This window comes from Eublepharis macularius, chromosome 7 (assembly GCF_028583425.1).
Source record: "Eublepharis macularius isolate TG4126 chromosome 7, MPM_Emac_v1.0, whole genome shotgun sequence".
NCBI lineage: Eukaryota > Metazoa > Chordata > Lepidosauria > Squamata > Eublepharidae > Eublepharis > Eublepharis macularius.
Window position 1 is genome coordinate 83,404,639 of NC_072796.1, and position 27,377 is coordinate 83,432,015.

Sequence of the window (27,377 nt, forward strand, 5' to 3'; positions counted from 1 at the left end):
ACTACTTGTGTGCTTGATCCTTGCCCATCCTCTGGCTGTTAACATCAGGTAAGGACCACATAAGTGAACCACTGAGGTCTATTGTAAATCAATTGCTCACTCAGGACAGCTTTCCCCAGCAGCTCAAACGGGCAGTTATCCATCCGCTACTTAAAAAACCATCCCTAGACAAAAATGATGTGGCCAACTATTGGCCCCGTCTCTAATCTGCCCTTTCTGGTCAAAGTGATTGAGAGAGCAGTAGCTGACCAACTCCAGATCTTCTTGGATAACTCTAGTGCTCTGGACTCTTTCCAGTCTGAATTCAGACCAGGGCATGGGACATAGACAGCACTAGTAGCATTAGTGGATGATCTTCGTCTGAATTTAGACAAAGGCTGAATTTAGACAAAGGCCTCCTTACTGCTCCTCCTGGAACTATTTGCAGCCTTTGATACAGTAGATCATGCAATCCCGTTGAGGCCTCTAGAGACAGAAGTGGGCATCAAAGGATGTGCCTTGGACTGGTTTAAATCGTTTCTCATGGAGCGGACTCAAAGGGTTGCCGTCGGAGATGAGCTATCTCCAGAATGGGAACTATCTTGCGGGGTTCCACAGGGCACAATCTTATCTCCCATGTTATTCAACCTCAACATAAAACCTTTAGGAGAACTCATTTGCAGCTACGGAGTTGGATATCATCAATATGCAGATGGTACCCAACTCTGTATCTTGCTATCCAGGTCCCCACAAGATGCAGTAGAAATCTTAGATCACTGCCTGACAGCCATGGTCAAATGGTGAAAAACAACAAATTGAAACTGAACCCAGACAAGACTGAAGTGATGCTTGTTGGCAAGTCAGAGATCTTGAAAGATATTGTACTCCTCACTTTTGATGGAGTTCATCTGACCCCTGCAGACTCAGTTAAGAGCCTAAGAGTTATAACTAGATCCAGCACTATTACTAGAAAAACAAGTTAAGGCAGTAGCAAAAAATGCTTTCTAAAACCTCACTCTAGCCTGGAAGATGGCTTCTTATCTCAACATGGCCGACCTGGCCACCTGGATCCATGCTATGGTAACATAAAGGCTTGACTATTGTAATGCACTATATATAGGTCTCCCATCTAAGTTAACCAGGAGGCTCTAATTAGTGCAAAATGCTGCAGCTTGACTGTTACCAGGAGCGAGCAGCAGCATGAACATCACTCCCATCCTACAATCACTCAATTGGCTACCTAACAGTTACCGCACTCAGTTCAAGGTATTGGTTATTACATACAAAGCTCTTCACAGCTTTGGTCCAGTATACCTACAGGACCGTCTCCCACCCTATGTTCCTCCACAGCAGCTTCGATCATCTGAAAAGGGTCTCCTACAGGTGCCAGGCTGCACACAGGTGAAATCAACAGCAGCCCGTACACGGGCTTTCTCTGTGGTGGCCCTGACCCTGTGGAATGACCTGCCAGAGAAGGTCAGGAGAGCCCGCACTCTCATGGCTTTCTGCAAATGATGCAAAACCAAATTATTCAAAAAGGCTTTTTACTCAAATGGGAGGGCTGTGTTGTAGGGACAGGGTCTCAGATGCTTCACTAATGAGTTAGGGACTGTAGACTTCATCACTACATTGCCTTATGTATTATCTGTTGCTTTAAATATGTACTCCTATGTACCACCTGTGCTCTATGCCATCTAATGTCAGTCTTAGAACTGATTATGTTCTGTTTCAGTATTTTTTCTGCTCTGTATTGGATTCTTGCTAATGCTATGTCTTTTAAACTTGTATCTATTTACCCTGACATTGTTTATGGAAATGTCTTTGATACTGTATTTAAATGTACTTGATACTGATTGTACTAATCTTATCCTGTGCAATCTGCCTTGAGTCTCAGTGAGAAAGGCGGACTATAAATGACATAAATAAATAAAATCATTGTGTATTCATGAGAACGTTCAGGTTGAGTATTTTTAATAGTCAAGTTCCTGTTAATCTGAAAATGAATTTCTATGCAGGTCACAGAAAACAATGGGTTGGATCCAGCCAGCTTCTTCACTCAATCTTGCTCAACTGCTGTCTTTACTACAGCCCCATTTCATTTGATTTTTGTCCATGTTGGTCCTGTGATCCTCAGAATAACCTTTTTAGATGGCCAAAGCGGTTCTCATGGAGAACTAAAGAAGAAATAACTGAAAATGGTAATTAGAATACTATCTGGATTTTCCTTAATGTTTCCTCTTGGGGGCTGGCTGCTTGGGCATTGTCAACTCCATGGAATTATCTAGAATGGGCTTGGACTCTCTTACTAGCACCAACAGAAATAACAGCTTTGGAAATACAAAAATAACTTTACCTGCAGAACTTTAGCCAGTAGAGTCAAGACAGCCATTTTGCTCTCGGAAGCAGAATCTCTGTTCCACCACTTGTCAAGATGTTTCCAGTTTTTCAGTATAGCCGTCACTAGTTTAATGCCTTGTTGCTTGTGAACAGCACGATCCCTAAAGCTTTGATCTAACATGCCATTCAAAATGGTACCAACCTGAAACACAAAGTATTACTACGTGGAATAATTAACAGCATTTTATGCAAGACAGTTTTAGCAACATAAATGCAAGTCAAAAGATTCATTAGAATAGTATGAACATTCTCCATATTTTCCACACTGGCACTAGAAACTTGACATGAATTCGACAGAGAATGACAGAAAAAGTATTTTGAGAAGAATGAGAATTTAGCATTGGAAAAAAACTAAACTCCTCACATGAAGATAAGTTCCAAGGTGCATTTAAAAATACCTTGATATTTGCCAGATTAGTACTGTAACACAGAAAAGCCTAATTTATCAATCCACACTGTGACCAATCCTATAGTAAAGGAATATAGCCTGGAGATATCCACACTATTACAAGTAGGCCAAAAAAAAAAAAACCCTTTACAAGCACTCATTGCTTGTGGCATCATTTTAGCAAAGATCCAGCAGACGTATCCATATTGTATATTTATGTTCTAATCTTTGGCAGGGGTGAAGCAGTAATATGCAAAATATTTCCATGGATTTCATCAACTCATTATATTATTTAAAAAACCAGTAATGCCTATAAAAGACAGATAAATTATTTGCTCCTTTCACTTGTCTTGAGAATAAAACTTTGGAAACTCTAAATCTGCAAATGAGATTATTTTAAAGCAAGTGCTTAGTACCATTTGGGGGCTGTCTAGAGCCGATTTCATAAGCTGAGGTACTGCTACATCCAGATTCTTCAGCAACTCTCTATTAATGGTTTCCGAGAACAAGCTGTAGAAATACTCTCCATGAGAAAAGCTGATAAGGTTCCTCGGGGATACTCCAGATAATGGCACAGATAACATCAATGTATTCAACAAGAGACTCACAAGTTCCGTGCACTATGAGAAATGAATGCAAAACGTTACCTTCATGCATTTCAACAGTTATTATGAATGTACCTTTTGATCAACAATACATCTGATGACCATTTTATCATCATTAAGCACTGGAAGATTTCAACCATCTGTGGTACTAATGGGGGGGGGGGGAAGAATGTGATATTCTATATGATTGCTCCTTCTGCTTAACAGAGAGAGAAAGGGACATTTAAGTTCCTGCCTTCCCCATACACAGGCACAACTATGATGGAGAAGCCTCAATTAGTTTCAGGAGACTGCTATTTAAAAAACTAACAAACCTCAGACTTGATACCAACAAAATGTGTATCACTGACCAAACCCTCAGTTCAAACTACATAAGATTAAAAAACAGGAAAAAAGAAGGCACTGAGGGTAACTGCTGGAAGATGAATTACTGCTGATTAAACCAGGGGCTATACTCACATACACATGAATTTGTCGGCAGGAATTAAACAACATGGAAACAATGACCCTGTGTAAGTTTGGTCTGTCACAAAAAGGCTTATTTAAGCCTCTAAGGGGTATGGAGGAATATAAAGAGCTACATTATCTTGTGGAATGATATCCAACACAACAGAGATGCTATTAGAACCAAAGTTTGGATTCAAAATTGCAAAAGGGTTTCCAACCAAAGTTTTGAATACTGCTTTCAGTTCTCTTCCTTCTTTCAATCTCATGATTTCTTCAAGCTTTGAGAGCCTAGCAAACTGTCACATTCTGCCCTAATATTAAGGGTTGAGAGATTTGCCAGTATTTAAGTATAATTAATTATGCAGCATATAATAAAACTTATACCATACTATGGTATCTTGGAGTCACTCATGGAGAAATTTGGCTGAAACTTGGCCACAGTTCCATTGTCAAGTCAAGTCAAAACAGTTTATTGTCTACAGCCATAGGCCGTCACAATTCACCAAACCAGTTCCATTGTCTATTACAACTGGTCCAGTATATTCTGTTTAATCAGTGAGCCGAGCAGTTAAATATCAAAGACAGAGTATTTTATAATGATTTTAGTTTATGAGTACCAATTTCATTGGTTGAATGAGAAGTATCTTTTTCTACTCAGGATCTTGTTTTACATATAACATCTTTTTCGACCTAAATTAAAAGTTACATCTAGTTATAAACTGTACAACTTCAACTAGATTTAACACAGTCTAGACTCCATATCTGCATGTCAATTTACATCAGAGAAAGGAAAGTTGGGGATTTTTTTTACAGCTGAAGGAGATCTGGGCCAAGCATTTTTCTACTGTTATAGGTATTGAGTCTGGGCATGACCAGAGCCTTTGGTATAAAGCAAAAGGGTCTTGGTCCTACAGATCTTAACCCATGGCTTGGCAACTATGGCCATGAGTGAACCAACTACTGAAACCAACCACAGTCTGGGATGCTGGCTTATTTCATGTTGTTATTTAAAGTTGTATTTTTGCATTGATTCTGTAAAACGCTTTGAGTCTCTAGACAAGGAGAAAAGTATACAAATGCCTAAAAATATAAAGTGTGACTTCTACAAACACTGCCATATCCAAAATTATATGCACCGAGATTAGTTAAATCACCCCCCTACCTGTACACCAAAAGCAAAAGCCAACTGCAGTAGTCCCTCAGCCAGTCGTTTACTGCTCATGTCCAACGAAGGGAGGGACTTCCTTTCATCTCCTGGTGCAATGCCTTTGTATATAACTAAAATTAGCTTAGAACCAGCCTCACAATGTAGACCGAAACCCTTCAAGGGGACAAAAATTCCAAAAAGTATACTTCAAATATGTTTAGAATGTGCATGGGAGGAGAGAACCTAGATTTAAATCGAAGCTGATTTTTTCCCTTCAACAAGCACTACATTTTCTTCTCTTGCTCACCTGAAGCACCTTTATACCTTTTCTTGAATTAAAGCATTTTATGGGAAACTGCAGAAGAAACATTCTATCCTTCACCTCCTCACCTATCAAGCCACAACCAACAACCAGAACTAGAAAAATTTCAGTGCTATCTTTAAGACTCATTATTACCACTAAAGATGTTTTAATATGAACAAAACCAAAATTAGATTGACTCAGCAATGTATAAATTAACAAGCGGTTGCTCTTTGTTATACAATTCATAGATGTGAGAAAAAAAATGTTCAAAGAAGAAACCGATCTGCAAATACTCCACTTTGCTGTCCCTGTATTATTGATGGGGGTCCAGTGATCCTTGGAGGTATGAAAGGAGACAGCAGGATGCTGTGGGGGGGTAGAAGACAGAAAGTTCACTTTATTTATACTAGACAGGATCCAGCCCCATATAATCTGTATATACTGAACCTTTGTTCTGCTAATGTGATGCATATATCTTAGTTACTTCAAAACTACTCCAGCAACCTCTCCCCCTCACACAACATTTTATAACTTCTTTTTACTCTGCAAAAATATTAAAGTCAGTATGTGCACTAAATTATAGTTTTACCTGAGATTGCAAGGTGCAATGAAGCAGACCGGCTCTGTGAAGCTGTTTGCATGCAGACACAATGGCACCAAGTCTAACATGATTCAAATGGGCATCTGGATTGTACAGCTCAACGCTACAAATCTCCTCAATACTGGCAAAGCAAAGGTGAATAAAATAAGGACTGTGCTGTTTAAAAATACTAATGTCACATTAAAAAAATCATCTGCCCTTTCACAAAAACCGTTATTCTAGGAGACATCCTACCTTTCTGATGTTATTATTTTCTTTATGCCAGCCTCTAAAGACTGTTTATAGGAAGATCTCATCAGTGCTTTTATAAGCCTCACACAGACATCTGGGAGTTTTTCCATGACTTGTACATCAGCTGTGTTAAAGCCTATGCTTTTAGGATCACATACTGTTCTTACAATGAGTTCTATCAGATTTTTGTTAAGCAACTGTCTCTCCAGCAACTAGAAACAATAAGATTAAAGTTAGACAATCCAACCATCTTCATTTACATTAAGATTTCACATTAAAAACTAGTGACCATTGGAGCTTACTATGTATCTATATCACACATACACATGCATACATATATTCACAGAAGTTTACATTAAAAGACAGTAGATGTCACTTGACTATTAGTGGAAAATTCCTAATGGATGGTGAGAACAGTTTGACAATGGTGCCAATTAGCTAGGAGGAGGCTCTATTTCCCTGAAGGTTTTGAAGCAGAGGCATGGCAGCCATCAGAGATGCTCTACCTTGGGATTCCTGCACTGAGCAGGAGCCTATACAGCTCCTTGCAACCATAAATAACCAACATAATTAAAAGAAAATACATCATTTAAGCAATCTGGTAAAGGGAAAATCAGTTCTCCTTTAATTAACAAAGTAAATACCAAATTCCAGTAAGTGTCAACAAATACATATTTAGCGTAATGTAGTAGCTCCTTATAGCTACTAATTAATTCCACAGAACAGAATCTCCAGCTTATTCACCAGTACAATGTCAGGCCAATTTGCAGAGGTAATCTGTTATTATGCAACAGGTGAATCCTAAGAGCTGCTTAGGCTCATGCAAAGGTCCTGTGGAATGTTTAACTTTTTTCCTTTGGACATCTATGTCACATTGCAAACCGTTTTAAAAATTCTATTTAAGTTTCAAAGTTTCAAAAGTTATGCAGATGCAGGAAATTAGTTTTAGACTTTTGGATCTTGGCAAACAGATCCAAGACCACAATCCATGCAATATCTTTTTATTAGGACCAACTCAATGCTATTTTACTAACACTTACCTGGAATTGAAACTAGCTCTGTCTGAATCTGCTCTGCAACTAACACACAATGCAGGATTTAACAGGCATATCCTGTGGCATTTTCTTTTGCATAGTCTCTTTTTAAACAAGTTTTCTGTGTAACATCCAATCTGGTGAAGAGTTCTGGTGAAGTCGAAAGCTCACACACTGTTAATAAATGGTATTACATGGATTGTGTTCTTGGTTTCGGAATTTTATTGTTGGCCCTCCAACTTCTTTCAACAAATCCAAGCCTACCTTCCAGAAATCTTGGTAGCAGGTCTCCAAAATCATGCTGACAAAACCCATAATGCGAACTATAATTGTGCATTTGCTGTAATTGTAATCCTCTTTTTCTTGTGGGCTGAACATGTTGCCTTTTGACACAGCGTTAAAACACTGTTCTGCACCAGACACATCATGCAAGGCAATTTTTTCAAGGAAGAACTCCAATGATCTCATGAATGAGGATTCTGTATTTGAAGCTTCAAAGAATTTAACAGCGTTATATACTTAAAATACAAAACATATTCCTGCAAATTTAACTTTTCTACCCCCCCCCCAAAAACATTTTAGAGATATTCCTTTAAGTTTCCCCTCTAAAACTGTATTTCTTTCTTGCCAATTATATTGTATTTTGAACATGGAGTGGTACAATACTGTATTTACAAATATAAACAAAGAAACAGACGATGTATTGTCGAAGGCTTTCACGGCCGGAGAACGATGGTTGTTGTGGGTTTTCCGAGCTGTACTGCCGTGGTCTTGGCATTGTAGTTCCTGACGTTTCGCCAGCAGCTGTGGCTGGCATCTTCAGAGGTGTAGCACCAAAAGACAGAGATCTCTCAGTGTCACAGTGTGGAAAAGATGTGGGTCATTTGTATCTACTCAGGAGGGGTGGGGTTGAGCTGAGTCATCCTGTGAGAGTTTCCCAGGGTGTGGAATGCTAATGGCGGGAGGCTTCACTGTATCCTGAGGAGGTTCTTTTGCATATGGATTGGTACTTGATGTGCTCATCTTCTCTGCAGGGCTATTGTCGGGGATAGAATGTTTTGTTAGCCTGGTGTTTTTCAGAACTGGAAACCATGCTCTGTTCATTCTTAAGGTTTCTTCTTTCCTGTTGAAGTTTTGCTTATGCTTGTGAATTTCAATGGCTTCCCTGTGCAGTCTGACAAAGTAGTTGGAAGTGTTGTCCAGTATTTTGGTGTCCTGGAATAAGATACTGTGCCCTGTTTGAGTTAGGCTATGTTCAGCCACTGCTGATTTTTCAGGTTGTCCAAGTCTGCAGTGTCTTTCATGTTTTTTTATTCTTGTCTGGATGCTACGCTTTGTGGTCCCGATGTAAACTTGTCCACAGCTGCAGGGTATACGGTATACTCCTGCAGAGGTGAGGGGGTCTCTACTGTCTTTTGCTGATCGCAGCATCTGTTGTATTTTTCGGGTGGGTCTGAATACTGCTTGAAGGTTATGCTTTTTCATAAGCTTTCCCATCTGATCAGTAATTCCTTTGATATATGGCAAAAACACTTTTCCTGTAGGAGACTGTTTTTCCTTGGTTGTTTGATTCATCCTGGGTTTGATTGCTCTTCGGATTTCATTTCTGGAGTAGCCATTTGCCTGAAGTGCGTGGTTTAGATGGTTAATTTCCTCATTGAGAAAGTGTGGCTCACATATCCGTCTTGCACGGATAGAGTTTGTGGAGAGGAACAGTGATATAGTGCAGGACAAACGCAAGTAATGAAGACTCCTATAGATAGTTGCTTGGAACTGCCTATTGGAAAGTAAAGCAAGTACTGGAGTCCTCTAGAAAGATCTGGGAAGAACAGGTAGACAGGGACAGCATTGGAACACCTGAGCAGGAAAGCATAATATGGCAGAACAGGAAGCATCTCAGCAGCAGCGCTTAGAAATGCTTCCATCTGAATTCAGTATTTTTTTTAAAGTTTCTAATCCTGTTTCATACAAGAGAAAATGTACAAGCCTCCCCCCGCCCCATCAGATTGCTTTGCAAAGGAAAGGTAAGGGAAAGCAGCAAGAGAGCTTTAGCGCTGGCTTGTCCCCCAACTCAACTAACTCCTGACTTGCTGCATTAATTCTTCTGTGCTCTGTTCCATAAACTTTCCTCCTTTTCCCTTTCCTTCTTTCTTGTTTGCTTGCTCTTCCTTTTAGTGTCAACATCAACAAGTTTGATTAGGCAAAAAAAACCTGAGTGAGAAATATACTATTTCAGAACTGCTTTGGTTATTTTCAGGAGGAAACTACTCCAACAGTAAGTTATCCCATTGGAAAGGGCAAGGACAAGAGGATAAAAATAAGTCTTAAGTCTTACTTATTCTATTTTTGATCATTCATCAGTCATCATTAGTTACCCTGCAGCTTCTTTCTGTGTGAAGGAATGAGTGCTTCTGAACAGAGGCAGATCAGCTCTTACTTGCTGCATAGGCACTGTGATACCCTTGTAACTCATCTCCTTCAAAATATAGGATTAAAGGGCTGAAGAGTATATAATATTCTCACAGACTTTAAACCCACCATGTTTTACTAGGAAAAGGAGGGGGGTGATTCTGTTGCATCCTGGAGACTTGTGTTCACGAGCACTCAGGGTTCAATGGAAAAAGTTCTCCATTTAATCCCAGGCATTTATTTATTTATTGGACTTCTATCCTGTTCTCCCCACAAGCCGGCTCAGGACGGGTTACAACAATAAAACATAATTTATATTTAAAAACATCAATAAAACAGCAGAATTCCCGTTGACATCACCCCCAGACAGCAGCCTTGCAACCACCCCGGCAGTAAAACACAAAAAAAGAGAGGGAACAAGCCTTTTCGATCAAGCGGTAACTCATATTTGGGGGGGGGGGGGCAGATGAACAAGCTGTAACTCATGGGAGGAGTCACATGGCCCCGCCAGGAGGTCACCTGCAATCACTAGCAAGCCCCTGCCCCCAAGAAAAATCTGCTGCATCCAGAGCAGGGACACATCAGAAGCTCTGACGGAGAGGAAGTTTATCTGAGTTATCTCTCTTTTGAAAGGTGGTGTGTTGCCCTCCTAAGGGGAACAGATTATAAGTGCCTGCACCATAAAATGTGAGGCTTACCCGTTGTGGGCTACATACAGTGCACGCCAGTCTTAGAATCTAGACGAGCACTAACTTAGCACTTAGCTCAACATTTCTGCCCTGAAAATAAAAAGGTACTAATTACCTTTGTTTGGGGAAAGAGAACGTCTTCCCTGATTTAGAAAAGGGGGGAGGTCTCAGGGTGTACTTTCTTTATTTCAGGCATTTAACTGTATTTTTAGTCTCTTATATTGCAGTGCTTCTGCCTTCTCTGCCTGACTTGAACAGTTTTCCATTTTTTTAGTATGTTGTAGAGGTTGAATCTTCCCCTCCCTTCTTTTCTTTCAATAATACTCACCCTGCCCACTGCCCCAAGAAGTCAGCAACCCTAGCAGCCCCAATATTTGAGGTCTCTACCCTCTCCAGTTTCTGGCACTCTCCCTTTGGTACACTTGGACCAAAAGTATCCACCACCACCACAGCTGCCTCTTCCATTTTTGCCTCATGCAACTGACTTCACCTTGGGTTGTCATACATGGTTCATGTCGGTGAACCAATAGTAATCCCCCCCCCACACACCTCAGCACTTCTTAATTTGAAACAAACAGAATGTCAACTTCAAACAAAAAAAGATTTTCTGATGGTGCAATGGATTTAGAAAGATAAGCTATTTCACCTACCTAGTATTTCACTTGGTTTGATCACTCCTTGCTCAATAAAAGTATTGTAGCAGTCCAAAGCAGCCAGAAGCATATCCATCCACTGCCCTACAGCTCGTAAACTAAAATTCTCTTGCAGACTGGAAAGAGTTGGATGAGACAAGATTCCAGACACACTTTTACCCTCATTGCCACCTCCTTCAAATTTCTTTATGAGAAAAAGGATTCCTTGTTTCTGAAGAATAGCCTCCAGCCACAAAGATGGGGACTTGTTTCCTAATACAGAAACATAAGAAGTCAGATAGTATGCTAGTAGTATCAAATGATGTACTAGTAGTCAGGAATGCAACAGCAAAATGTTTTGTCCTATAAATACAGGGTCAATCTATGAAAACTTATTCCACATGCTGATGACCGATTTAGAAAATTCTCCCTGACCAACAGAGAAGGTGGCTTAAGAGATATCCATCCAGAATTATACCTGGAGAACACTGTGGCACAGCTAGTAAAGACAGGAATTTTATATCTTCCCTGGAACAATGAACCAAAATGCATAGGTTGGTGTGAGAAAGTTTGAATGATAATTTGCAGTACTTTTATTTAGCACGTAACAGACTTAAGTTGCTGCACACAGATAAAATGATGAAACTCCAATGAATTCAGCAGGATTTACACATTCTCATTGTGTCCAGGTTTGCAGTTTTAATATTTAATAATCACTATACTTTCCTGAAGAATGCAGATTCAGATGGAAGACTGAAGGTGAGAAAATCGGTGTTTTGTCTAAAATCAATCGGTAAGGTCATGGAAGAGGTACAGTTTGAATAATGCTTTCCTATTCCATAGTTCAGCCTCTTAGTCGCTGTGACACATTAACAGGAAGACTACCTGTGCAGTGTACAAACCTGGTAGCAATGGAATAAATTCAAAGAACAATTCCATGACTTTATGCCGACACTCAGTTTGGGGTCTTCCACACTGCAGAAAAAGCCACATGACAACATCCACCAAACATATTGATTTAGCAGGCGAAAATCCCCTGTATGAAGGCAACAACTGAATATTAGCTGATGTTTTTAACTGAATCCATAGTAGTAGTTACTTAAACACTACTCTTACAAATTTAAATCCAACAATACACATTCCAAGTGGCCTAGTAAGTAGACAGACAATTCACACACACAAGAAAAGTCTATTCAAGCTGATTTCCGTGCCTTGAACTTTTCACATTTCTAGCGTGGGAAATATGTTTTTTTTTCTTTCCCTTGTCTACATGCAAACAATATTGTAGGTAACCACTATCTTTTCCCATTCCACAGTATCTTCTTGCATTCCTCAGAACAAATAGCCTTCCTTACTAGTAAAGGTATTTTGTTATCCTAGGCACTTGAAAGACTAAGGTTTGCTTATGAAAGGTTTGATGGAAAATATTTTTTTAAAAAGTAGCTATACATTTTCTACTAAGGTTTGCTTACGAAAGGTTTGATGGAAAAGATTTATTTTTTAAAAAAATAGCTATACATTTTCTACTTCCCCCGGTCTAAAAAAGGCAGGAAGCTCTCTCTCACCAGCAAGCAAGTTGCAGAACAAATGAAAAGTTTTATCCTTAAAATACAATTTGTCAGAAACTTCTATTACACAACATAGAAGCACTTTTAGATTGATCCTATCCACATTACTTAGAAGGAAATCATAGAGTTTAATGGGGTTCACTCCCAATTAAGTGTACACAAAAAGTATACGAGGGAGCAGGCACACATTTTAAATTCTGTGCAGGTGTTTCCCATTCAAACAGTGTTTCTGAGAACTCGGAAGAGATTACTAACCGAGGTAACCGCCGCGGGAGTTCTTTGTTCAAGGTAGATGCTTTGTACTTAATTATTCGCTTCAAGTGGTCAACTGCATCACAACACTGCTGGGTTGTACCTGTTTTCAAATGGAAAAGTTCTGTTTATTAACAGAACTCAAATAAAAATTCTTTAAAAGATCACAGCTGTTTCTAGTCCTATACTCAATGCTGGAAACATGTAAGATGATAAAGCACTTCACTTACCAACTGTGTGTTTAAAACAAGTGCACAATAAGGAAGGAAAGAAGCTGCCATTAAAATGCAAAACCACCCCTGGCCCCACAGTAACCAGTCATCCAGCTATAGATTTGCTGTACTTGGAGAAAAGATTTTTGAGAGACATATATTCCAGTTTCTGAGCCACAGACAGGAGGAGTGCAACCTCCCTCTCATCACTTTTTGATACTATCAACCACAGTATACTTCTAGACTGGGTAGCTGGAACAGATATCTGGGACGCCCTTTTCTAGTAGTTCTATCTATTCCCCTCTGGCAGACTGGACCCAGAAGATGGTGTTAGGGGACTACCACCAGGCATATAGTAACAGTTTGAGGATCTCTGGAAGGTATTTATTTAATTAATTAGAAAATGTATATGCTGTGTAAGTTTTATTCAAAAGTGTTTTAGAGCTTAATATTTTACTGCTGACCTGCTGCCATTTTATTCATATTTATTACTCCCAGTGATTCTGCTAATTTGCTTTGTTTTATTATGATTTTAATTAAGTATTATTATTGTGTTTATTATTATTTTAATTAAATAAATCACCTCTAAAGGCTTATGCTATGAGGTAGAATCAACTTATATCAACATAAGTATTTAAAATGAAGTATATAAAATGAAAGATCCTTGAAATGTCCTTTTTAATGTGACAGCCAATTTCCTAGCATGTTTTTATATCCATTTTATCCTTGTTAGATATTTGAAATATTTTAAAATTTGAAACATTTTAACAGGAAACTCAAAAAAAAATTGCTGCTGATATTTCTTTAACATTTTAAAGTGCTAGGTATTAGCTTTATCCATCAAAACTCTGAAAGAAGCTTTAGGTAAACAGGCACCCAAAGATTTCTCATCTCCATGAGTCAAGGCCAGGCTTTCCAAGTACACAACCAGTGCTTCAAAGACAAACTGGTCCACCAAAGCATTCTCTTCCCTAGGAAACAAGAGAAAAATAATTAAATAAGGATTTGGTTATTATTTGGAAACTAGGTTTAAAAATACTTCCTATATAGAACAAGAAAGCATAATGTTTACAATGTCTGAAACATTTTTTAAAGCAGAATTAATTTAGGAGGGAGGAACTGTAACAGACATGGATATTGCATGCTACAACACCACAACTACTGAACTTGAACAGATTTTAATCTCATCAATCCCCTACCCTAAGGGGTGTCTTCTCCAAATGCCAATCCCTGTACAAATTAACCTAAATGATATAGATTATATGATCTAACAGAGTTATGTTAAATAAACACATCACTAACAGAGTTATGTTCAATAAAGCTTCATCACTCCAGAAATGCCTGAAATATAATCCCTGCAATATTTAAAACAAATTGCTCATGCTGTATACATCAGGGAAGACAAAAAATATTCAAGCTAACAAGCTAGTAAATTCACACACACCCTCTCCCCATGATTTTTTCTTCCTGTAAAAGTTCATCCTACCCATTTCATCCAGTTATGGCAATTTCTTGTCCACAGAGGAAGGAAAAATATTACAGTCTAAAGCTGAATATCAGCTCACAGAGAAGAACTGTTAACTGGTCTGTCAGAAATACTTTTTTAAAATTGTATGTTTCAGTAGTTACTGCACTCTGTGTGCACGGTACCTACATTTCTGTAATATATTTCATCCTGCTCAGAAAAATCCTAAGTTTTGTCTCTCACCTAAATTCTTTGTAGATGTTGTTAAAAGCAAGTGCAGCTCCTAACCGCTTAAAAGCATTGGGATGGAGAGCAAGGCTATACAGCCTCTTGAACAGAGATTTGGTGTTCACAGCACTTTTCTCTTGCTGTTGTGGTGTTGTCTGTTTAATGGACCACTTCAAAAATTCTCGGACACACTGACCACAGAAATCCCTCAGTGGGCTGTCCACAGGATCCACTATCCCATCCTGAAACAAAGCACACTTGGTTCACTATCAGTGCAGTCTTAAGAAAAGTTACATCCTTCTAAGCCCACTAACCTCAACAGACTTCAAAGGCTGTAACTGCTTAGAATTGTACTGTAAAAGGTTCTTCCCTGCTCAATGCCTGGTGCCAGGAAATGACAGCAATTTTTTTTCAATAACTAAGGTGTGATGACGAAGAATGGTTTGATAAGGAAAAACTTCCCACACCCTAAATGTGTACATTGCACCTTTCACAGTGAGTTTTAAACACTTAGCATGCGCCCCTTAGCTCAAGTAACTACCCTGTATTTTATTAACATTTCCTGTGAAGAAGCTAAGAGCAGAATCACCTATATTTTGTATTTCTTTTTTAAAAAGGGATTTAAAAAAAAATCATTGCATACAGATCTCTTAAAAAGTTAACAAGAATTTTGTTGTCTTTTATAAAATGTGATAGTCTGAAAATGATCAAAAACGAAATGATGTGATCAGGGAGACTGTCCACCTCCGAATAATAAACTGAAAATGAAAAAGTGGTATATGCAATGGCAAATAAACTTGACTTTTCAGCTACTAAGACCTGAGAATGAGAGGAGATTACACATTTCTGGCAAAAATATTTCAATTTTTAAAAATATTTCACTCATATCAGTTGCCTACCAAAATAGCTTCAAGTAATATCACAGTGTCTTGACTTTCAAACTTCTTGTTGGTTGTGAACCAGTGAATTAACTCCATAACTAGAGGCTCATAAAGTTGCCTTGTAACCTAAAAAAAAATAAACAGTATTGAATTATATCTGCATTAGCATTATTCGGGTTAGCATTCTGCAACAGTAAGATCGTAAGAGCGCTTTTGGTTCAAACTAGTGATCTACCTAAGCCAGAAGCTGCTTTTTTGTGGTACCTAACAAGATGTCCCAGAAAAAAGCACAGAGGCCCAAGTGTCCTCTTAGCAACGGGTATTCAGAAGCATATTACCTCCGAACATGGCGGTTCCATTAACTGTCTTGACTGACATGATGGTCCTAAAATGCACTAGTACCTTTTTAAAGCCACCTGTGCTACTATCACAACATCCTGTAGTAGAATGTTCCCCAAAATTAATTATATATTGCATAAAACACTTTCTCGGCTCCATGCATAATTTTATAAACTCAAAAGATATAACCTCTTAATAATATTTTAACTAGAAGTACTAAACTCCTTAGTCCTCCTGCTTGTTATTAATTCATCAATTAAATCCACACCACCCGAGTAAGGTGATAGCATATTTGTAGTGTATTAACACTGAAGTAGCATCAAATGGACCTTTAAAAAACTGTTTTGTTGTCATTTTTTTCTGCCAAGTTAACAAACCTGAAAAAAAAACCCATTATGGCTATGCTGTAAGCATTGTAATACACTTCCCCTTTCTCCTTTTTCCCATGGACCCCAACATATAAAACTCCCCTTTGCGGAGGAAAGCCATATTCTGAGAGAACCAAGGTCAGCAAAAACACTTCTATAATTTTTTAAAAACCTTTCAAACACCTAGCCACCTAAACCAATTCAAACAGTAGAACTGGATTTACTTGCCTGGTCCACATCACAGGCAAGTCGAAGGAGTATAGGAAATGTATGTTTATATAAGTGAGACATTGGTTGGGAGACTTCTTGTCCTTCAGGTATTTGAGACGCCTTCCCCAGCATGTACATAACTATGCTATGCAAAAGTTCACAGGCTGCAACCTAGAAAAAAGAATCTGATTTGGTTAAGTAGCTATTCAACATCAATGTGGGTGGAAACAGGACACTTGCTCTCGGGAATAATTTCCAAACTATAACAAAAGTACTTTAAATAATCTGAAAGAGTTCCTTTATAAACCTGTTTCCATAAACTCTGCCACCACTATATTTCATGAATTTTCTTATAGTAAAGGAATCCATTGCTTTGTGTTGCTTAATTCATTGCCCCAAAGAAAGCATACTAAGCCCCAAATATGCAAGATACAGTTATAAAACCTAACTTCTCTTTCTGCAACTTCTGCTTCAGAATTTCAGCTAACTAGTCTATCACCACACATTATGATCCCCACCCATGAAAATTCATTAGTGCCATTAAACCAAAACAAACAAACAAAAAAATACTTTTCTCTCACCCCTTCCAGCAAAGCAGGGCAGGAACCAGAGGCTTGAAGCACAAAATAAATATAGGTTTGTAGCTCTTTGAACAAAACAATTTTTCTGCCCTCCTTTCCCACAACAATTTCTTACATACCTGCTCCCATGAGTATTGAGAACATGTAATGCAGAATAAGAAACAACCAGAAGAGGGACCCAGTAATTCCACCATGCACATGTGGAAGTTCTTTCAGTTCACATCCTGAGCTATTTAGGCCCTAACCAGGGCTTCTTTTCTGGGGGAACGCGGGGGAACGGAGTTCCGGCACCTCTTGAAAATACTCAGCAATAGTGCTTGAAAATAATATGATTTCAAAGAATCCCATAATCAAAAAGAGTCCAGTAGCACCTTTAAGACTAACCAATTTTATTATAGCATAAGCTTTCGAGAATCAAGTTCTCTTCATCAGATGCCTGATCAAAACTGATCAGTTTTGATCAGGCATCTGATGAAGAGAACTTGATTCTCGAAAGCTTATGCTATAATAAAATTGGTTAGTCTTAAAGGTGCTACTGGACTCTTTTTGATTTTGCTACTACAGACTAACACGGCTAACTCCTCTGAAAGAATCCCATGTGTTTCTTCCTCATTTCCCTCTTAAGAGTTCCACCACCTCTTTTCCCAGAAAAAAAACCCTGGCCCTAACCATTATTGCTGTAGAGTAGACCATCCAAACAGCCACAAAAATGAAAATATGTCTTCACTATCACCATCCTTGAGGGACTGCAAAATGGTTCCTTTTCTGATATTTACTGGACACATGAACTGTATGAATTATTTGTGTTTAATTGTTCTACCCCTGAGCATTACTCAAAAATTTCTTTACAATATCCACCTTTAAACTACCTTTTAAATATCTACTGAATGTAGAAAATCAATGAATCCAATACCTTTGTCTGCCTGTCACTAGCTGAAAGAGCCAGTTCAGTTACACGAGGTAAGAACAAGTCCAGGTAGATAACGGGTTTCATATCAGCAAACGGTACTGCAAAGCTCAGGCGCTTCTCTGTGTCCCAAGACACAAATTTCTTCATCCTCTCCTCTTCAGAAGCAGCTAGCATAATTGGAAGAGAACACCAAAAACTTATGTTAACAAATAGCCAGACTTTTAAACCAAACCTTGCTAGCAATACATTTTTCAAACAGCCTAGTTTATAAGATATCATTATGAATCTGGGTTGTGTGTCCCAAAGTACCCAACACATTTACAGTGCAATCCTATGCAAAGTTACTCCAGTGTAATCCTATGCAGTTACTTAGGCTCCTTTCATATTTCCATTTTAACCCAGTTGATAACCGTTGTGGACCCCACTTCGTATAAAGCGATGTGAAGGCAGCAATTTCAAACAGCATTTACATCAGTTTTGAACTGTATATGAAGTGTAGCCGTCATTTCAAGCAGTGCAACCTTTTCTGGCACCAGAAACAGCTGCCTTCCTTGGGCGACGAGGGCTTAAGAACATAAGAGTAGCCATGTTGGATCAGGCCAATGCCCCATTCAGTCCAACACACTGTGTCACACAGTGGCCAAAAAACCAGGTGTCCTCGGGAGGTCTGCCAGTGGGGAAGGGACACTAGAAGCCCTCCCACTGACAGCTCCCCCAAACACCAAGAATACAGAGCATCACTGCCCTAGACAGAGAGTTCTATCTATACCTTGTGGCTAATAGCCACTGATGGTCCTCTGCTCCATACATTTATCCAATCCCCTCTTGAAGCTGTCTATGCTTGAAGCTGCCACCACTTCCTGAGGCAGTGAATTCCATGTGTTAATCACCCTTGGGGTGAAGTACTTCCTTTTATCTGTTCTAACGCGACTGCTCAGCAATTTCATTGAGTGCCCATGAGTTCTTGTATTGTGAGAAAGGGGGAAAAATACTTCTCTCTACCTTCTCTATCCCATGCATAATCTTGTAAACCTCTATCATGTCACCCCTCAGTCGTCGTTTCTCCAAGCTAAAGAGCCCCAAGCGCTTTAACCTTTCTTCGTAGGGGAAGTGTTCCATCCCTTTAATCATTCTAGTTGCCCTTTTCTGCACTTTTTCCAGTGCTTTATCTTTTTTGAGGTGTGCTGACCAGAATTGTACACAGTACACATTGGAGTGCCTCACAATTCTCCCTGGTTCTCACCACCCTGAACAATTTAGTGTCATCAGCAAACTTAGCGACTTCACAGCTTACTCCCAACTCCAAATCATTAATGAACAAGTTTAAAAGCACCGGACCCAGGCTTTTGCATTTAAAAAAAATCAGCACAAAAATACCACTATAGCATTGTAGTGAGAGGTCTGTCAGGTTCTCTGAATCCTCAGCTTTCATTTTAAAAAGTCTCTAGCACCTTCCATTATGGAAATATGACTTTCCTCTTATATTTCTGTAACAGAAGAGCCTTTTTAAAAAAAAAATAAACGTGGGGAATATAGTGAACATACTATACCTATCATTACAATGCTGATATGTATATGTTTCCCACTAGAATTAAGTGGGAAAATAAAAAGGTGCACAGTCAGAAGCACTATGGACATTTCAAAAAGTACTCTGCAGCAAATGGAAACTGCACCAAAAACTTGAGAACAGGAAAAAACTTTTTTTAAAAAAATGTCCCAACACCGTATTACAAAAGAAACACAAGCAGCTTTGTCTGAAAAGGTTAAAAAAATCTGTTAGCCAGTGGCAGCCAAATTGGTCATGTCTCAAATGGCACAAAAGAATCCACTAGCAACCAGCCACCAAAACCATTTACAAAGGCTGTGTGAAAAGGACCTTAGACTGGAGTAACTCTGCATAGGATTGCATTGTAAACAATTGTTTCACTTTGTATAAAAAAACCCAATAATATTGCAAGTTTTTCCAAAGTAACATACTGCATCTTCTAACATTTAGCTCTACACATTTTTTCTAGCTATGTGTTGGAAAACTAACACTTTTTCAAACTATGTGCTTTGTAAATTCAAAAGCACTCTATTTCAGATTATTTGCCTTCCTGCGCTGCTTGAGTGGTGTTCACTCTGAGATACAGAATTCAAGCAGAATAAAAAGTCAATTGCAAATCTCAAGTAAGAGCTATGAAATCTAAAGCAGCAGCAGATGGATTAGCAAAAGATGAGGCTTACCACCACCTCTCAACCCCATTTGTGGTCCTCCTGATAGAATACAGTCCCGAATTCTAACCTGGATGTGACTTTTTTAAAGGAAAAAATACTGGGAGCTCCATCCACACAACTCCCAGAGTCATACGTAGATCTTACTATTAGTCATTCCACAAGCTCTAACCAACAAAGAAAGCAAATTTGTTTGGACACACTAAGTTCTGAGGAATACTCACCAAGAAACCATATGAACAAATTCTAGGAACCTGGCCAGTCTCCGAAATAACAACACATTATGGCAAGCACAGGAGAAAATACAAGCCATGATCTTGCCAAGTCCTGCTCAGTTTTAGAAACCAGGCTAGATCCTGCAGAGGATTTCCACAAACAGAAGAAGGGGCAATTTTTGCTGATTCTCCTGCTGCTATAGAGCTTTGACTCGCCTTCATTTGCTCCAGGGGCACCCACGTCCCCAAGATGTAGGACTGAGGGAGGGCATTTTGGGATACTGGAGGGGACAGGCAAGGAAGGCAGAGAATACACAGAAAGCAACATCTCAAAACGCACTGGTCTAGTTTTATACATTTGAAGAAAGGTTTTTAAGCCCTCACCTGTAACTAAATTTCTATTGATTTGTCCTCCCAGAGACCCAAGAAGGTGTACCACTCTAATTCTTACTGCTTCCAATGAATTATCCTCTTCCTAGATAAAAATATAATTGCAAAAGAGGAATGAACATGAATAAAATAAGGAATACCTGCTTTAGTTTGAAAGCATTTTGCATGCAGTTCTTTGAAAATAAGGAGGAACAATTAGGTTTCTTCTAAATTCTCTACAACTCCATTATTTCAAATAAGTGATGTGGGTTTTCCCCAAGATAACTGAATGGGAAAGTTTTCCAGACATTTTTGCTGCCCTAAAAAGTGTGTGATCTGATCTAGTATATTCATTTTGATTGATATTTAATAAACAATATGTAAGAAGTTGTGGTGGAAAATGCCATCAAGTTGTAGGCGACTTATGGTGACCCCACAGGGTTTCAAGGCCAGAGATCTTCAGAGGTGGTTTCCCATTGCCTGCCTCTGCATTATCCTGGCCTTCCTTGGTGGTCTCCCAACCAAGTACTCATCAGGGCTAACCAGGTACCCCATATTAATTTTATGTCCCAACAGTAACAAATACTTGAACTAAAATATTTGATAAGGGGAAAAAATAAAGCAAGTATGGTTGAAAAGTTACATTCAAACAAATTCAGTGCTTTAAGTGGAGTTTATTTGTATAAGTAAAATATCTGTAAAAATTTAAACTATATACCTCCCCTTACATTGTCTGATACTTAGATACTTATACTCCATTTTCTTCCCAATGAGGTCCCCAAAGCAGCTTGCACCATAATTCTCTTCTCCATTTCCATCATCACAACATCCATCCTCTGAGGCAAGTCAGGCTGTGAGACACTGACAGTCCCAAGATCACCCCACAAGCTTCTATGCTTCTGGACGGTGGAGTGCACTTGTTCCTTCTTCCTACCATTATCATATTACGACTTAGAATTCAATTTCACTTGCATTGTTTCGAAAATTATGTAGGCTAAAAATGTTTAAAATATATTGCTGAGGAGAATTCTGCGGCAAAAGCTTCTCTTAGTATCCAAATGCTGGAGATTTACATGTTCATCAGATGATTATAGTATGTAGGGGTGTGCACTTAAAAAAAATACGGTTGATTTGGGTTCGATATACCGAACTGGGGAAAAAATTAGCATTGCCCAAATGCTGAATTCATTCCCTAGTTCAGCTCGGCAATACTGAACAAATTTGTTAAAATTCAACCATTTTTTCCAATGCAAACACAATTTGGGTTTTCCGGAGGGCCTGGGGGGCATTTTTGGATTGTATTTTACGTACTCCGGTCTTCTAATGACACCCCAAGTTTCATGAAGATTGGACTTTGGGGGGACATTTTATAGCTCCCTAGATAGCTCCCCTAATTTTCCCCAATCTTCATGGGCCTGGGGGGTCTTTAGAGGTCTGTTAGGAGTAGGTCCCCAGTAAATTTGATAAAATTTGGTCCAAAAATGCCCCCCTCAGGCTCCCAGAAAACCCTGGATTGTGTTTCCAATTGGAAACAGGTGGGAAGCAGTTTCTTGCTAACAACAAGAACTTGGGGGGCTTCTTGCTGACAGCAAGAAACATTGCTGTGGTTACTGAAGTTTACTGGTAAACTTCACTTCAGTATTGCCGAATTACTTCGGCAATAGTGGAATGAGTTCAATAATACAAAATTATACCGAATCCGGTAAAATTTGGTATTTTTCAGCAAACCCCAAACCCGAATCGCATTTCCCTAATGACATGATATTAAGTAGCACACAAAAAACATTACATTGTAAAAACGTACTATGTGAACTGCAAAGAAGCTGTATTTTCAAAAGTGACCTTGGATAAACCCAGTATGAGGACATTCACAGTACACTCAGAGTAGACCGAGTAGACATTCAGAGTAGACTCTGCTATGCATGTGCTATGAATGTTTAATTATTCAGTGTGTATGGCTGCAAGCAGATTATTTCTGTACACTGAATATCCACTTTTACGCATCATGCAAGTAAGGTCAGAATGGTACTTGTGTATTGGGTGTCTTCCAATTCAGAAGACAGCATTCTAAATGGGTACAGGGAAACTTTACCAATGCAAGAATCTTTGCTTTCTTCAGACGCTGTATCACTACTTTGTTAAATCCCTTCTGGATGGCCTGCGAAAATTTCTTCACTTCCCAGTTGTTCTGAAATTCATCTAATTTATAAGACACAGTTTATTAATGTCCTTGCATTATATTCACAGAAATAATTCTTATTTTGTACCAGGAAGTACGAAACACTTTCATAATAATATATATTTTCATAACACAGTAGTTGTAGTTATCCTTTGTACTTTTTCTTAAACTGGTGTTGATACAGAGAGAGACAGAAACATTGGGCTTCAAAGGATGGAAGCCAGAGACATGGCTGTGTGACTTTATTCTTTCAGCCCAGTTTCAAGTTATATTTCAGTTTGCAAGAGAAAAGCTGACAAAACAACATTGCCATAACAGTTCTAATGAGGTTAAAACCACTATGACTTTAAAAGTTAAAAAAGAGACTATTTGATATACTAGAGGGGCAAGATAGAAGTACTTGCTTTTCTACTTAGAATATCTAGTGATTCTTATTTTATAATGAACAAACTTAAGTTTTCAGACTTCTTTATAATGTTTCTATGTGTATCCAAAGTTAACCTGTTGTGTCTTTCTAATGATGAAAAGGTATTTGGGGTTTCTATGAGAAAATATGACATCTCTAGTAGGCTAAAGAAAAGCCTACTGGGGTGGTGGCAAGAGATAACTATACTTTAAGTAGGAACTATCTGCAAGTGGAAGTATTAGAAAGCCAGAACAATTTATGCTTCACCCATCATTTCCGAAACCTCCTACTTTAAGAGTGGCAGGGAACCACTAACAATAATGCAGTGTCATCCCACAAAAGACAAAAGGCCATTGGTTATGACCCCCCCCCCTCTGATTCCCTGCAACTTCTCAGGCTTGCAAAGTCTGAGATTTACAGGATGTCAAAGTTTTATAATAAAGCTGAGAAATTAAGACCAGACTATGTGCTACCAAAATGCCAGTTCATAAGGAAGTAATCAGGTTCCCACGGCAGAATAGATATGCCCTGACAATAGCTCTAGTCTGTGGCTTCCTGAAGACTCATCAAAATTAAAGATATGATTAACAGTCAAGCTTTGTGGACAATAAGCAAACCTTTGGGACTATCCAGGAATCTCCTCATGATCTCCTTTCCTCTGTTCCAAGTGCCTCTCAGATACCCTTGCCCTCTTACCAACGAACTGTTATTACAACTTTTGAGTTCGATGTTGGAGTAGCTCAACTTTGGACCAGCGTAACTGAAATGGCTTCCACTAGGAAGCTTCTGATTGTTTGTTGTTGCCTAGTCCCCAAATGCCATCTCGTCACTTACAGCTCAGTAATTTCCTCAAGCTTAGTATTTTAGATTGCTCTTTCAAACAGCCTACATTTCGATGTATTGTCGAAGGCTTTCACGGCCGGGGAACGATGGTTGTTGTGGGTTTTCCGGGCTGTATTGCCGTGGTCTTGGCATTGTAGTTCCTGACGTTTCGCCAGCAGCTGTGACAATCTGTGACACTGAGAGATCTCTGTCTTTTGGTGCTACACCTCTGAAGATGCCAGCCACAGCTGCTGGCGAAACGTCAGGAACTACAATGCCAAGACCACGGCAATACAGCCCGGAAAACCCACAACAACCAGCCTACATTTCCCTGACTTTTTCTTCAGTTTTTTTAATTTTGTAAATGAAGATTAAAACTCGGTTTTCATCTCTGTCTGCTACCACAAATCTTTCCTGAGGTATTGTCCAGGTTTGCATCCATTCAAGCACAGACCAAAGGTCTCTTGCCCCAGAATTAGGAGGTGCATTTGTAAAGGGATATTATTATGTACTGCCAATATTTTATACTCTGACAAGTCAAAATACCCTCCACCCACTGACAAGAACAAACATCCATAGTTTAATGCAACATTCTTTTCTTTTTTAGCAGAAAAGGGCACCCTGTCCCTTTCCATGACCCTTCTCCAGCTTTTAATTACCAAGTGCACTGCCCTTCTTGAGGAAGGATCTTAAAGCAAATAGGGAAAGCTTGCTATATCAGACCAACGAAGACACCTCGGAGACTGCTTTACAAGTTTCCTTCAAGCAAGTCCAGTAAATATTGAGCACTGTGGTGACAACAGTCTCCCTGTACCTAAGCACTATCACATCCTCCAATATACTGCCTCACTGCCTAGTCTCTATGACTAAGTTGTGTGCACTTTAATGTCCTTGTGCAAGGTGATCTTCGACTTCTTCCTCAAGACAATGGTTTGGGAAAAGATGAGCAGAGATTGTGCTTGATATGTTATATAGACTCTAACCCAATCCAGGGTGGCCCCAGCATTGCAATGAATGACTCTAGATAGATGTTATATTTCTCTCAAGTGTTTAAGCCTATGAATTTTTGCCAGTGGCTCCTTTGCCCAGAGAGTCAAACAACTAGCAACTATGAAGAGAGTAATGAATTTTTCTTCACCTACTGTGAATTTCCTTTCTCAGTAGTTCCAGGGTGCTGCAGTCTAGATTGCTGGGAGAAGCGCCCCCTGGAAGAACACAGCCAGAGTTGGGAGCTTTTCTCCAACTGCAGTAGGAGGGGCTTCTTTCTTCCCAGAATGACCTTATCAAGCCCCTAACCAAATCAACTCAGAAGACACGAAAATATAACTGACCAACTACTAACAAAACATCCAGGCAATGAATGCAAACTAATACTCAGAGCAAGACGAAGGGAGAGAAAAAGTCATCCCTCACAACTCAAATTGTCTAGTCTTACAGCAAGTACACGTGCACTCCCCAAGGAAGCCACTCTCTGTTAAAGACAATTTAGTAGCCCCAGTACGTTCAAACTAGGAAAGGGAAACAGCAGCACCCTGGAACCACCAAGAATGGAAATTCATAGAAATTGAACAAAATTTTTCCCATTCTCTGGTGATTTCGGGGGTCCTGCTGTCTAGACTCCTGAGATACAGAAAAGCTGAGCATTCGAGAACCTTCCTCCCATGGCAGATTCCAAGGGCATGAACTTGTCTATAAGGCAGTCCCATGTAAACATATGAACAGATTTCCAAATGGCTGCCTTGTAAATCATCTCCATTGAAAGGACTGAGTGGTAAACCGCAGCAGTGGCGGCCTGACTGAAAGAATAAGCCGTTAGCTCCCCAGGTGGCTCTGAGCCTTGTAAGCCAAAGAAATACATCCTTTAATCCAACAGCCCACATTAGGCATGGAAACTTTGGTCCCCAAGAAGGATTTCTGATAGAAAAAGCCTGCTTGACATCTGAACAATGCCTGTGTACTGCTTTGGGGCAAAAAGAGGACACTATTATCTCTGATATTGGAAAGTATGAGTTTTCTTTAGGAATGAAAGAGTAAGTCTTGTGTACTCATACATCTTCACAGAAGACATACAGCTCCCTGCTGATCAACAAATTTTAAAGATTCTCTTTTTTTAGACAATGGCCATAAGGAACACAGTTTTAAAGGTTAGTTCTTTTAAAAGACATGCGGCCAAAGGTATTTTGTAAGGACCAGAAGGATCATGTTCAGATTCCCAGTGGGCAACCTGAGTACAATGGATAGACTAATGATTGATACTCCCCTCTAAGAACCGCACACATGTGCATGTAAACAGGTATCTCCTGTGAATTCCTGCAACTGCCAATATCACTGCCACTTGCCTTTTTAGGAGTACTAGAGCTAAGCCCTTTACCAGGACTGCTCAGAAGGAAACTGAGCACGTTCCTAACCTGCACATCAAAAGTCCCTGAATACCCTGGTATTATAAGCCCCGTTAATAGAAGCCTTACAGAAAGCTAGCAAGGTAGCGATAACAGAATCCTGATAGCCTAGCTCCTGCAACAGCCCCCTCCCAATTTCCATACAGCTAGATTCAAGAGACCCGGGTTAAAATGTTACATCACACCCAGGAATAAAAGATTAGTGCAGGATGGAATCAACAAGGGAGGGGGACACAACCAATTGAGCAGATCCTGAAACTAAAAGGACCTCTACATCTTGATCCATCAATCTTTGTGTTAATTTGGTGATGAGCTTCAAGGGAGGGAAGACATAGAGGAGCCCTCCTAGCCATTTGCACATGAACATGTTGATTCCTTTTGCTTGATGACATCATCTCCACTAAAAAAGGCTAGAATTGGAATTTTCCTGGGATACAAAGACATTTATTATTGGGGTCCAAAGGAGCACCTTTTAAGGTATTTCTGCCTGTCCGGCTGTAGGTCTGTAACAACAGTTACTTGCTCCTCCTCAATGCTGGGAGTGAGGAGGATCTGCTCTGTAAGGAAGAGCTGGATATAGATTCATCCCAGCTTCTTTAAACCTCCAAAGGGGATTTGGAGCAAGATTTAGAACAAGAAAAAAGGCATTTCCTATGCTTCTTTTAAGGTAGGCACAAAAATATTTTAAATAAATAAATACTTAAATAAATGTCTACTGAATCAAACCAAAATTTGTGAGACCTGACAACACAAAATTTATGAATAAAATCAATTGCAAGTTCTCAGCTATAAAAGAAAAAAAAACACCAGGTTGTATCTATTTACCCTATGGCACTGTTTATGGAAATGTTCCTGATACTGACTGTACTAATCTCACACTGTGTAACTCACCTTGA

The 27,377-nt window shown here is 39.3% G+C and overlaps 1 protein-coding gene across 1 annotated transcript in view; it reads right to left on the bottom strand.

Annotated features, from left to right (window-relative positions):
* The window catches only part of PRKDC (protein kinase, DNA-activated, catalytic subunit), a 187,385-nt gene that overhangs the window by 135,223 nt on the left and 24,785 nt on the right, over nucleotides 1–27,377 (bottom strand). Inside the window, exons 22-37 of the mRNA XM_054984623.1 lie at nucleotides 22,768–22,874; nucleotides 20,691–20,781; nucleotides 17,881–18,044; nucleotides 16,405–16,557; nucleotides 15,488–15,595; nucleotides 14,604–14,830; nucleotides 13,772–13,866; nucleotides 12,687–12,786; nucleotides 11,766–11,899; nucleotides 10,882–11,136; nucleotides 7,398–7,624; nucleotides 6,103–6,311; nucleotides 5,857–5,989; nucleotides 4,979–5,137; nucleotides 3,181–3,384; nucleotides 2,333–2,518 (exon numbers count right to left, since the gene is read on the bottom strand). Coding sequence (XP_054840598.1) covers nucleotides 2,333–2,518; nucleotides 3,181–3,384; nucleotides 4,979–5,137; nucleotides 5,857–5,989; nucleotides 6,103–6,311; nucleotides 7,398–7,624; nucleotides 10,882–11,136; nucleotides 11,766–11,899; nucleotides 12,687–12,786; nucleotides 13,772–13,866; nucleotides 14,604–14,830; nucleotides 15,488–15,595; nucleotides 16,405–16,557; nucleotides 17,881–18,044; nucleotides 20,691–20,781; nucleotides 22,768–22,874 — 2,552 coding nt within the window. The remainder of the gene's footprint in view (nucleotides 1–2,332; nucleotides 2,519–3,180; nucleotides 3,385–4,978; nucleotides 5,138–5,856; nucleotides 5,990–6,102; nucleotides 6,312–7,397; nucleotides 7,625–10,881; nucleotides 11,137–11,765; nucleotides 11,900–12,686; nucleotides 12,787–13,771; nucleotides 13,867–14,603; nucleotides 14,831–15,487; nucleotides 15,596–16,404; nucleotides 16,558–17,880; nucleotides 18,045–20,690; nucleotides 20,782–22,767; nucleotides 22,875–27,377) is intronic.